The sequence below is a fragment of the Photinus pyralis genome, unplaced genomic scaffold (genome assembly GCF_008802855.1).
Source record: "Photinus pyralis isolate 1611_PpyrPB1 unplaced genomic scaffold, Ppyr1.3 Ppyr1.4_LG6, whole genome shotgun sequence".
Taxonomy (NCBI): Eukaryota; Metazoa; Arthropoda; class Insecta; order Coleoptera; family Lampyridae; genus Photinus; species Photinus pyralis.
The window spans coordinates 39,065,796-39,080,234 of record NW_022170663.1 but is presented as its reverse complement, the minus strand read 5'-3'; the positions used below and the strand labels follow the sequence as shown (position 1 = coordinate 39,080,234).

Below are 14,439 nucleotides of genomic sequence, written 5' to 3'. Positions count from 1 at the left end.
GAAAACATTGAAAACAATAATCTAACCTACATTTTAATTAATAACATTGCAACATTGACGTTTCTTTCGCATGCGCAGATTGTACGGAGTTTAGCCCTTTTATCTCAACGTAGATATCTGTACATATTTTTATAAAACATGACAGTATTATGAAGTTAGGTTATAAAAAATGACAGCTATTCAGATTTTATTTGTCAATTTTTTTAAGTTGGCAGCAAATTTGCCCAAAAATGGCGGATGGTTGCGGTACTTTCTATATCTAGTGACTTTAGAACTACTATAGCTAAGCTGAAATAAGTTACGGTGTTCCACAGGAAGATGTACAGTTTAAGTCATTTTGGTCATTGTACATGTACTGCTGTGCACTTGTTATACGTTTAAAAAGTGGCAACACCGCAAATGGCTAATATTATATTGTTCAACAGACTGATGATATATAAACAATCATAAAAGTAAAAATAGAAGCGTATACCTACTGCATTAGAACATAAAAAAATTAAAGAAAGATAAAATGAATGTACGTACCTAATTACTGCATATCAATAAGAATGGTAAAGAAAAACACAAAAAATTTAACATGATGATACACTTACATGGACTTACATGTTGCAAAATAGAAAGCAATCCTATAAAAACATTTTACTCTTGTATTAACTTTAACTTTGTTTATTGAGCAGCGCGCAGATAAGTTATTAATAATATCTCCTATTAAACCAATTATAGTGTTATAGAATAGTATCCCTTTCGATCTGTGGGTAATTTATATTGAGAAAATGCAGGTCACGGAAAACCCGATTCCGATCTACAATCTTATGCTTTTCATATTAAAGCAAACGATTGTAGATCGGCACCAAGTGTTCTGTGACCGGCCTTCTCTCCTGGCGAGTTTAATGGCTACATGTTTGCAATTGATGCACCCATAACACCAGGAAAATCATAAAAGTAATAGAATTACAATTGGTACACTTACAGGTAGGTATTAAACCTAACTAACCTCATGCTCCATCAATCAGCACAATTTAAAATCTTTGGAAGTCTTGTGTTGTAACAGATGTCTGTTAAATAGAGTTTTATAATTGGTTTCGTAATCACACTGGCTACATTTTAAATCTTTGGAAACCTTGTGTTTTAACTGATGTTTATTAAAATTTCCCTTATTATTGGTTTCATAATGACACTGGCTACATTTTAAATCTTTGGAAATCTTGTGATTTAACAGATGCATTTTTAAATTGATTTTATTATGAGTGGCGTAATCACACTGGCTACACTGTAAATCTTTAGAACTTTTGTGTATTAACAGATGTTTATTAAAATTGCTCTTATTATTGGTTGCGTAATCACACTGGCTACATTTTAAATGCTTAGAACTTTGATGTATTAAAAGGTGAGATTTTAATTTGTATTTAAAATTGGTTCCATAATCGCACTGGCTACATTTAAAGTCTTTGAAAATCTTGTGTCTTAACAGATGCCTTTGTAAGTTCTGTTGGTAATTAGTGACGTAATCACACTGGCTACACTTAAAATCCTTAGAACTTTTGTGTATTAACAAATGATTTTTGAAACGGACTTCATTATTGGTGGCATACTCACACTGACTACATTTTAAATGCTTGGAACTGTTGTGTAGTAACAGATGGGCTTTAATACTGCCTTTATAATTGGTTGTGTAATTGCAGTGGGTACATTTTAGATCTTTTGAACTTTTATGTATTAACAGATGGTTTTTAAAACTGCCTTTATTATTGGTTGCATAGTCACACTGGCTACATATTAAATCCTTGGAAACCCGGTGTATTAACACATGTGTTTTAATACTACGTTTATTATTGGTTACGTAATCACAATCACTGCATTTTAAGTTCTTGGAAGTACCGTGCACCAGCAGATGGCTTTTAAAATTGTATTTATCATTGGTTGCATAGTCACACTGGCCACATTTTAAATCCTTGGAAATCTTGTGTATTAACACATGAGCTTTAATACAACCTTTACTATTCGTTACATAGTCACACTGGTTACATTTTATATCTTTCAAACGTTTGTGTGTTAACAGATGAGTATTAAAATAGCCTTTACTACTAGTTACGTAATCACATTGGCTACATTTAAATTCTTTTGAAATCTGATGTATTAACCAGTGGTTTTTAAAATTATTTTCAGTATTAGTTGCAAAATCACATTTGGCACATTCAAAACCTCCATGTGTCAACAAATGGTCTTCAAAACAGTATTTATTATTAGTTGCGTAATTACACTGGACACACTTAAAAACGTTCGAAGTTTTATGAGTCAACAGATGTACTTCTAAATTACATTTAATATTGGTTGCATAATAACAATGGGCACATTTAAAGCTTTTTGATTTTGGTGGTTGTTTAGTATGAGTAAAATCACTGTTCGATATATCATTAGGTTCTTGCTTTATACTTGCAGAGACATCGTTAGTAAGGAAAACCTTATCACTAATGAATGTGATTATTTCTTCTTCTTCTGTACCTTCAACTTTAATATCCGCAAACATGATCACATATGTTTTTAACTGCATTTATTTAATTATAACATCACATTTTATTATGCCTGCGCGTTTGAGACGGTCGAAAACAGCTCTAAGGTCGAAAACTCGTTTGGAGGTTAATAATTAAATTTACTGTATATTTTTATATACGGTGTGTCCCATGTTGAACACACCATGGCCAAACAGAATTAATGGATTTTTTCGCGAAGGATGCACCATGCCTATGATATGTAATTGAAGTTAGCGTTCAACGTACGTTATTGCACATGCCTGATGCAAAGGCCTCGTGGATCCTTCGCGAAAAAATACATTACCGTCTCTCTGGTGCGTTCTATCTGGAACACACTGTATATAAATGTGCATTATGTATGTGTTACCGGCAAACTGCGAAATCCGGCATTTTGCAAAATTCCTAGGCATTTTGCGAAATGACCAATGCAGCAGGCCAAGTGATAAATGGAACTCGAGTTCGCACTTCTCCTGCCTCTCTTTAGGGATTACGCAAAATGCCTAAATGTTCAGGCAAAGTGAGAATGCTCGGATATTTTCCACAGATTGCGCGTACAGCGGTGCCAAACGTAAAACCGTCGCGTTAGTACCTTCCCCCATCTGATTTAAGCTGGATTTATATAGTTCCGTACCCGCAACGCCGTACCGTAACGTTTGGAATTAAACCCTACTTGTTGCGTGTAAACATTTATAGTTCGCGTTAACGTTGCGTTAGAACGGTTACGGTACGTAGGAAATGCCCAAATCTTATTTCTTACGGTAAATCGTGCTAACGCGTTTGTCATCGGCAGTACTCGGATAATTCAAACAGTTGAGTTTATCCTGACGTTCGTTTCGTTTATTTACAATAATTATTGACACTTTGTTGGTTATTATTATTTTGAAATGCACGTTACTCTTACTGACAGATGACATAAGTTCGTGGCTCAAGCTCATCTCTTACCACTACGGTAACTATAAATCGTATAATTTTCGTTAACGTAAGATTTTACGGTTTCGTTTTTACGTTCTTACGGCTACGGAACTATAAATCCGGCTTTATTCTCCACAGTAAATCCAAAGCTTGACTCAACAGAAAACCCATAGATGAAATGCAGTCTAAACGTGAGCGCAATATTTGGCGAGTACCACAGAACAGTAATATTACTGTTCTGTGGCGAGTACTTAAATAACATCGCAATCGTACGCGTCGTTTACCATCCAATGGCAACGCTGCGCTGTATCCGCAATCTGTGGGAAATGACGAAGCCTTCGCACTATTGGCTGCATGTTTAGGCATTTCGCGAAATCTCTAAAGAGAGGCAGGCAAAGTGAGAACTGCAGCTCCGTTTCTCACTTTGACTGTTGCATTCGTCATTTCGCGAAATGCCTAGGCATTTTGCCGGATTTCGCAATTTGCCGGTAACATTTATGTAGTAAATCTTAATAATTGGGAGGGCTACAATCACTTATATAAATACAACCTATGATTATATACTAAAAGAATATAACTCCACAATAGCTGTATTCGTTTCAAGTGATTTAACTAATTTAAAAATTGCACTTTGTTTTTTTCGTTTACAATCAGTTCCCCAAGTGAATAGAAATCACTATTATCAATTGCGGGAAAAGTTTCTACATAACATAACCTCATAAAACTGGAATCATAACCTCCCATCAGCTGTTTGTTTACTTTTTATCGGATATTTAAGAACTGCTAGCAGCAGTAGTATACCTGTCGAATACCTTCTGAATCAGTTTCCTGTACAAATAAAGTTCATACTCTTTGGTTCAACGTACCGCATATTTAATAATACTAATAATAATGTTTATTTATGGAAAAATCACATTGCACAAAGTTCGACAATAAATAATAATAATGTTTATTCGTTATTTTATTAACAAGCACTTTTTTAATATGAATTCTAAATGAATTTAATGAACAATAATATTACCGAAAAAGAACTATAAACAACCAGCCAATTTCTTTTTAGGTTATGTTAAGTAATAACAAACGCCAAATTGTCAAGACTGTGTTTTCACACAATCATCAGAAACGAATACGCCTAATAATCCCAAAAATAAATACAATACATAATAGGTTTTTTCTGTTAATATTAAATACTTACCATCTACGGTAGCTATTTCCAGCATTTGTGACAATTGTTTTAGGTATGAGGAGATGTCTTGCTTAACCTACCAAGATACTCTCTTGTAAATCTAAAATTTTGGAACACCTCCTCATCTCATTTGATTACGAATTTAAGTCAAAAGGAAGCCCAGCACGATCACTTGAATTATTATCCATTATTACCCATTTCATCATCTCCTTCGCCAGCAAGAATCACATTTTCCAAATTTTCACCAATCAAGATCTTATAAACTCCCAAGCCTTATAGAGTTTTGTTCAATAATTTTCTCCAATGTAATTTACATACAGGGTGACAATTTGAAAACTTACCACCCCCCATATCTTAGTAAATAAACGAGATATTTAAAAAAATCAAAATCCGTTTCGGTAATTCGGAGGGGGTATCACAATGACATAGTTGGCGACGCACCCCCTGCGCCCTAGCCACCCCAACTTTTGAATCTTAAATAGTGACTCCCCATGTGTGATACGTCATTGGAAAGCTCTGAAAAAATGCTTTCCAACCATACCAAATAGCATTACATTTAGGTTAGTAATTATCGTGCAAATCAAAAAATAAACATGGAAAATCGTATTTAACTTGAACTTCCAAAGCCGACTCGACAGCAACTCATTTTTGATCGCCAGTTATAATCTATTCTCAAACTCTTGTCGAACCTTTTCAAATGTTGGTTTTGCAATATTTCGACATTCTTGAATTATTCTCTGTCTTAGTTCGTCTATGTTCGCCGGTTGCGTTTTAAATACGACAGATTTCAAATGTATCATATTAGTTTATTTTTTGATTTGCACGATAATTACTAACCTAAATGTAATGCTATTGTTGGAAAGCATTTTTTCAGAGCTTTCCAACGACGTATCACACATGGGGGGTCACTATTTAAGATTTAAAAGTTGTGGTGGCTGGGGCGCAGGGGGTTGGAGGGGGTGCATCGCCAACTATGTCATTGTGATTCCCCCTCCGAATTACCGAAACGGATTTTGATTTTTTTTAATGTCTCATTTATTTACTAAGATATGGGGGGTGGTAAGTTTTCAAATTGTCACCCTGTATGTCTAATGTATGGGATTTTACAGAATATGTACGTACATACATTTAACTATGTAAGTATAATAGCAATTGAATTTAATTATATATATATATATATTATATATATATATATTTCTGTGTATGAAATATACCATAGTTACTAGATCAAATCGAGGTAAGGTATGCCACATATTGTTTATTAGAGTATTAGAGTCCAAGATAAGGATGTTTATAAATAATGGGGATCTCCGAAACCACAACGGTCAAATTAGAGGTCCACATACATACATACATATATAGCCGACCTGCATAGCTCAGAAGAGCTTACGTTAGAAGCTCTAACTTTGGCTACCAGGGTCCTGGGTTCGAATACCAGATAAGGCATGGCTGTTTGTGATTGTATAATGGGTTGAGTGGGAAGAGTAGCAAATTGCTAACACTCCGCCCACTATAAAATAAAGGCAACAAATAAAAATAAAATATATATAATTTACCCTGCTTATACTGACTGGAAGACTCACAATGGGCACATTTTAGATCTTACACGTCTTGTGTACTAACGTATGTCTGACTAAACTGGATTTACGATTGGTTGAGTAGTTACACTGCTTACATTTTAAATCTTTAGATGTCTTGTGTATTAACAAATGTCGTACTAAACAGGATTTATAATGAGTTGCGAAGTCACATTGTATATCCTTGGAAATTCTGTGTGATAACAGATGCTTGTTAAATATGCACTACTGTTAGTTGCATAATCACACTGTGCACATTTTATATCCTTAGACGTTTTGTGTCTTAATAAATGGTTTGTTAAATTTACACTACTATTAGTTGCATAATCGCAGTTGCTACATTTTAAATCTTTAGATGTCTTGTGTATTAGCAAATGTCGTACTAAACAGGATTTATAATTAGTTGTGAAGTCACACTGAGTACATTTTATATCTTTTGAAGTTTTGTGTGTTAATAGATGACTTTTAAACATGGATTCTTCCTGGTGCAATTCATTAGAATAATTGGCACTGTTCATGATCTCTTTAGATTCTTGCTTGATAGTTGTTGAGACATCATTAGTAAGAAAAATATTTTCGTCAAGGTATGCACTTATTTCTTCTTCTTTTTTAGGTTCAACTTTAACAATTCCAGACATCTTCACGTATAGGGGGTACCAGTCGGGTTTAATCAACACCAACTAGAAAAATCTCGGTTACTTATCACCACGCGTACTTAGGTCTAAATCGTCCAGGCCGTTCCTTACACTGCGCATGCGTTAAGAAACCCTTTCCCTCAATTTTCGAATGCAAACTACTTTTAGAGACACGATGGATGTCTTAGTACGTCCTTAGAGAAAAAAGAGTGAGTAAAGTGAAGCTGAAGCCCACATTTGTTTGTTATTTGACCGAAAACTAACCTATCATTTATACCTGTGAAACGATATACTTTCGTGTGTTTTTTGGCTATCACTTTCGTGCACTACGTACAATGTACCATTGTCCAATAATATTTTTAATCGCACATTTCCAGATTTAGGGATCGCATAATCACGTTACAAACGGGCTTAAGACTTTACCACTCGTTATATACCCCTCCAATTATCGTAAACGCCTCAAAAATTCAAAAGGTTCAACTCATTTTTGATCGCATAGTAGACGTATCATTTGCGTGTGCATACTTTATTCATTGGTGCATACCTACATATATTTGTAATTTCTAAATGATGATCTCAAACCTAAAATCTGTAGGTAACATGCTCATTTACAATTGTAAATGGCTAATAATATTTATTGTTCAACAGACTGATGATATATGAAGAATCATAAAAGTAAAAATAGAAGCGTATACCTACTGCATTAGATTTAGAACATAAAAAAATAAAGAAAGATAAAATGAATATACCTAATTACCGCAAATCATTAAGAATAGTAAAGAAAAACACAAAAAAATGTAACATGATGATACACTTGCATCGACTTAATCCTATGAGAACATTTTACTCTTGTATTAACTTTTACTTTGTTTATTGAGTACCGCGCAGATTAATAATATTCTCCTATTTAACCAATTATAGTGTTATAGTATCGTGGGTAATTTATATTGAGAAAATGCAGGTCACGGAAAACCCGATTCCGGTTTACAATCGTATGCTTTTCATAGTAAACCATACGATTGTAGATCAGCATCAAGTGTTCTGTGACCGGTCTTCTCTCCTGGCGAGTCTAATGGCTACATGTTTGCAATTGATGCACCCATAACACCAGGAAAATTAAAAGTCATAGAATTACAATTGGTACACTTACAGGTAGGTACTAACCTAACTAACATTATGCTCCATCAATCAGCTTACGCAGATTGTCTTTAAAAAATTGCCTAATTGGCTAATTGCACAATTTAAAATGTTTTGGAAGTCTTGTGTTGTAACAGATGTCTGTTAAATAGGGTTTTTATAATTGGTTTCGTAATCACACTAGCTACATTTTAAATCTTTGGAAATCTTGTGTTTTAACAGATGTTTATTAAAATTGCCCTTATTATTGGTTTCGTAATGACACTGGCTACATTTTAAATCTTTGGAAATCTTGTGTTTTAACAGATGTTTATTAAAATTGCCCTTATTATTGGTTTCGTAATGACACTGGCTACATTTTAAATCTTTGGAAATCTTGTGTTTTAACAGATGTTTATTAAAATTGCCCTTATTATTGGTTTCGTAATGACACTGGCTACATTTTAAATCTTTGGAAATCTTGTGTTTTAACAGATGTTTATTAAAATTGCCCTTATTATTGGTTTCGTAATGACACTGGCTACATTTTAAATCTTTGGAAATCTTGTGTTTTAACAGATGTTTATTAAAATTGCCCTTATTATTGGTTTCGTAATCACACTGGCTACATTTTAAATCTTTGGAAATCTTGTGATTTAACAGATGCATTTTTAAATTGAGTTTATTATGAGTGGCGTAATCACACTGGCTACACTGTAAATCTTTAGAACTTTTGTGTATTAACAGATGTTTATTAAAATTGCTCTTATAATTGGTTGCGTAATCACACTGGCTACATTTCAGATGCTTAGAACGTTGATGTATTAAAAGGTGGGATTTTAATCTGTATTTAAAATTGGTTCCATAATCGCACTGGCTGCATTTAAAGTCTTTGAAAATCTTGTGTCTTAACAGATGCCTTTGTAAGTTCCGTTGGTAATTAGTGACGTAATCACACTGGCTACACTTAAAATCCTGAGAGCTTTTGTGTATTAACAAATGATTTTTTAAACGGACTTTATTATTGGTGGCATACTCACATTGTCTACATTTTAAATGCTTGGAAATCGGGTGTATTAAACGAAGAGATTTAATGCTACATTTTTTATTGCTTATGCAATCACAACCACTGCATTTTAAGTTCTTGGAAGTCTCGTGCATCAGCAGATGGCTTTTAAAACTGTATTTATCATTGGTTGCATAGTCACACTGGCCACGTTCTAAATCCTTGGAAATCTTGTGTATTAACACAAGAGTTTTAATACCACCTTTACTATTCGTCACATAGTCACACTGGTTACATTTTATATCTTTCAAACTTTTGTGTGTTAACAGATGGGCTTTAAAACAGCCTTTACTACTAGTTACGTAATCACACTGGCTACATTTAAATTCTTTTGAAATCTGATGTATTAACGAGTGGTTTTTAAAATTATATTCAGTATTAGTTACAAAATCACATTTGGCACATTCAAAACCTCCATGTGTTAACAAATGCTTTTCAAAACAGTATTTATTATTAGTTGCGTAATTACACTGGACACATTTAATAATGTTCGAAGTTTTATGAGTCAACAAATGTACTTCTAAATTACATTTAATATTGGTTGCATAATAACAATGGGCACATTTAAAGCTTTTTGATTTTGGTGGTTGTTTAGTATGAGTAAAATCACTGTTCGATATATCATTAGGTTCTTGCTTTATACTTGCAGAGACATCGTTAGTAAGGAAAACCTTATCACTAATGAATGTGATTATTTCTTCTTCTTCTGTACCTTCAACTTTAATATCCGCAAACATGATTACATATGTTTTTAAGTGCATTTATTTAATTATAACATCACATTTTATTATGCCTGCTCGTTTGAGACGGTCGAAAATATGTAGCTCTAAGGTCGAAAACTCGTTTGGAGGTCAATAATTAAATTTACTTACAAGGTATATTTTTATATACGGTGTGTCCCATGTTGAACACACCATGGCCAAACAGAATTAATGTATTTTTTCGCGAAGGATGCACGATGCCTATGATATCTATTTGAAGTTAGCGTTCAACGTACGTTATTGCACTTGCCTGATGCATCATACAAAGGCCTCGTGGTTCCTTCGCGAAAAAATACATTGTCGTCTCCCTACAGTTCTCACTTCAATTAACATAACATCAGAAAACTGGAATCATAACCTTTGTTTACTTTTTATCGGATATTTAAGAACTGTATCAGCAGTAGTATACCTGTCGAATACCTTCTGAATCAGTTTCCTGTACAAATAAAGTTCATACTCTTTGGTTCAACCATTGATTATATACGATAGTGTATATAATCAATGGTTCAACGTACCGCATATTTAATAATACTAATAATAATGTTTATTCGTTATTTTATTAACAAGAATTCTTTTAATATGAATTCTAAATGAATTGAATGAACAATATTACCGCAAAAAAACTATAATCAACGAGTCAATTTCTTTTTAGGTTATGCGAAGTAATAACACACGCCAAACTGTCAAGATCATCAGAAACGAATACGCCTAATAGTCCCAAAAATAAATACAATACAAAATAGGTTTTTTCTGTTTATATTAAATACTTACCATCTATGGTAGGTATTTCCAGCATTTGTGACAATTGTTTTAGGTATAAGGAGATGTCTTAACCTACCAAGATACTCTCTTGTAAATCTAAAATTTTGGAACACCGCCTCATCTCATTTGATAACGAATTTAAGTCAAAAGGAAGCCCAGCACGAACACTTGAATTATTATCCATTATTACCCATTTCATCATCTCCTTCGCCAGCAAGAATCACATTTTCCAAATTTTCACCAATCAAGATCTTATAAACTCCCAAGCCTTATAGAGTTTTGTCCAATAATTCCCTCCAATGCAATTTACATACCTATGTCTAATGTATGGGATTTTACAGAATATGTACATACATACATTTAACTATGTAAGTATAATAGCAATTGAATTTAATAAACTAATATATAATTTTATATATATATATATATATATATATATATATATATATAATATATATATATATATATATATTAAATAAATAAAATAAAATATACCATAGGTACTATACATGTACCTACATAGATCAAATCGAGGTAACGTATGCCACAAATTGTTTATTAGAGTAGACTCAATCCAAGATAAGGATGTCTATAAATAATGGGGGTCTCCGAAACCACAACGGTCAAATTAGAGGTCCACATACATACATATATATAATTTACCCTGCTTATACTGACTCACAATGGGCACATTTTAGATCTTACACGTCTTGTGTACTAACGTATGTCTGACTAAACTGGATTTACGATTGGTTGAGTAGTTACACTGTTTACATTTTAAATCTTTAAATGTTTTGTGTATTAACAAATGTTTTCGTAAACTAGATTTACAAATGGTTAAGTAGTCACACTGAGCACATTTTAAAACATTAGACGTCTTGTGTATAAACAAATGTCTCCCTAAAACAAATTTACTATTGGTTGAATAATCACACTGAGCACATTTTAAGACCTTAGATGTGTTGTGTATTAACATAATATGTCTATTTAAACTAGATTTATAATGAGATCTGTAGTCACACTGGTCACATTTTAGATGGATTTTAAAATTGGCACAACCCTTGGTTGCATACTTACATTGGGCACATTGGAAATGTTTAGAAATTTTGTGTGTTAACAGATGTTGCTTTAAATTATTTTTAAAATTGGTTGAGTAGTCACACTGAGCACATTTTAAATCTTTGGAAAACTTATGTGTTAACTGATGATTCTTTAAACTATAACTAAAATTTGTTGAGTAGTCACACTGAGCACATTTTAAATCTTTAGATGTCTTGTGTTTGATCAGATGTTTCTTTAAACTATATTTACAATTAGTTGTGTAGTCACACCGAGCACATTTTAAATCTTTAGATACCTTGTGCAGTAACATATGTCTATTTAACCTAGATTTATAATGAGTTGAAAAGTCACATTGGTCACATTTTATATCCTTGGATGTTCTGTGTGTTAACAGATGCTTTGTTAAATATACACTACTGTTAGTTGAATAATCACACTGTGCACATTTTATATCCTTAGACGTTTTGTGTCTTAATAAATGGTTTGTTAAATTTACACCACTATTAGTTGCATAATCACAGTTGCTACATTTTAAATCTTTAGATGTCTTGTGTATTAGCAAATGTCGTACTAAACAGGATTTATAATTAGTTGTGAAGTCACACTGAGTACATTTTATATCTTTTGAAGTTTTGTGTGTTAATAGATGACTTTTAAACATGGATTCTTCCTGGTGCAATTCATTAGAATAATTGGCACTGTTCATGATCTCTTTAGATTCTTGCTTGATAGTTGTTGAGACATCATTAGTAAGAAAAACATTTTCGTTAAGGTATGCACTTATTTCTTCTTCTTTTTTAGGTTCAACTTTAACAATTGCAGACATCTTCACGTATAGGAGGTACCAGTCGGGTCTAATCACACCAACTAGAAAAATCTCGGATATGTACTTATCAGTCATCACCACGTGTACTTAGGTCTAAATCGTCCAGGACGATCCATACACTGCGCATGCGTTAAGAAACCCTTTCCCTCAATTTTCGAATGCAAACTACTTTTAGATCAGACACGATGGATGTCTTAGGTACGTCCTTAAAGAAGAAAGAGTGAGTAAAGTGAAGCCCACATTTGTTTGTTATTTGACCGAAAACTAACCTATCATTTATACCTGTGAAACGATATACCTACTTTCGTGTGTTTTTTGGCTACATTGAACTATATACTCTGTAACTGGAACGGCATCGCCCGTAATCAGCCATTGCCAGGGGCCGTGGCGAATTTTTGTGAGAGAGAGAAAATTCTAATTTATTCAAATATATATATGACAGCATTTGCACCGCTCAGATTTCTTTACTAAAGTACCTCACACTCATTTATACTGTCCTTATGAATGATAATTCTTATTTCGCACTCTTTAATACTAATTCAATAGGGCATTCCACTCTCTACAGAGCATCATATGAAGAAAACGTTAGCGCCGCCAAAACCTATAAAGCCGTTTTGACTTACTAATTTGAATATGAAGTTCCTTATTATTTAATTTTTCACTCAACGTTATTATTGATAATGCTCACTAATGGGGCGAAAAATACCTTTAACGATTGATTTTTTTATTTACTACCGATTCGAGTACCGATTCCTTCGGCCTTCGTTCCATAAGACCAGCATAAGACATTCGTGTCAATTCGTTTCCATCTAATGGCAATGCGGTGACCACTGCGAGTAAATTGAATTTTGCTCTTAGAGTAACCATGATTCTTAAACTCATTATTCTTAAAAAAATGCTTTTTTAAATTTACGTTTACCTCGACGCCAATTGTAATATATTAGGTACCTACCTCCTTGCTAATATAAGTATTATGTAAAGGGTACGTTACAAACGAACACAACGAATGTTTCTAACTTTATTTTACGTTAATAAGCAAATGGAATGCGTTGAGCCACCATGAATGACATTATTCATTAGAAGTGAGGACAATCCCAGAACAAAAAACTTAGAAGGGAAACGTAAACGGGAACAACTGAGTGCAGATATAGTTAGTTTGGAGAACATTCAATAGATGGCGCATAGTTAGCGGGCGTGTTAAAGTTACTAAATCTAGTGACTTTAGTGCTTGTGCGCCATTATGACAGTTGAATTTTGAATTTTGATTGACGGCTTATTGTGCTTTAAGTATAATTACTATTCATTATTACAATGAATTATGCATATACAAGTCGAGAACGTAAATGTTGTGTGACAGATTGTGAAGACGTTTCCCAAAAATGGAGCCCGAAGTTTTTAAGAATTGGTTTAGAATATAATGTGGAAGAAATTTACACAAAAGTTTTTGGTTTGTGAACGTCATTTTTCTGGCTGCGCTTTAGAACCTGGAACACGAAGAGATTTAAAGCGTATGGCAGTTCGCACATTATATTTAGCAGATAGCACTAATTGAATTGTAATAAATTGCTACATATTTTGTTTTTAGAACGATCTCGAGAGCATCATACAGTAGAGTTTCATGAAGTTGATCTTGTATCTTGTATAATCATATTAAATTAAATATAACTCCTTGATTGGATTAATTGGAGTTGTTACTTATAAAACAAGTGCTCTGTACTCTTTGAAGGCCCTGACTGGTGAGGTGCATCCGCATTAAACTGAATTTATTTGGACCCCTAACAAACAAAATTGGACTTCACTGGCTGGATTCATTTACCTTTTAGGTTTCAGTTAGTCAAATCCAATGTTATTGTTACAGATCCGGAGAAATTCAGTATCATGCGGACGTAGCTTACATTTTAATATTTAAATTTGGCGCCATTCACGCAAAAAGCTGCTGAGAACATACACGAGATGGCGCGTCATTTTTACATTACATTACAGTTTCCATTCTAAGTTTGTTGTT

The 14,439-nt window shown here is 33.3% G+C and overlaps 1 protein-coding gene across 1 annotated transcript; it reads right to left on the bottom strand.

Annotated features, from left to right (window-relative positions):
* Window positions 1-11,080: 11,080 nt before the first annotated feature.
* Window positions 11,081-12,527, bottom strand: LOC116173149 (zinc finger protein 724-like). The gene has a single exon (XM_031490442.1). It carries the CDS (start codon window positions 12,507-12,509, stop codon window positions 11,241-11,243), a length of 1,269 nt encoding a protein of 422 aa, XP_031346302.1. The 5' UTR covers window positions 12,510-12,527; the 3' UTR covers window positions 11,081-11,240.
* Window positions 12,528-14,439: the final 1,912 nt, after the last annotated feature.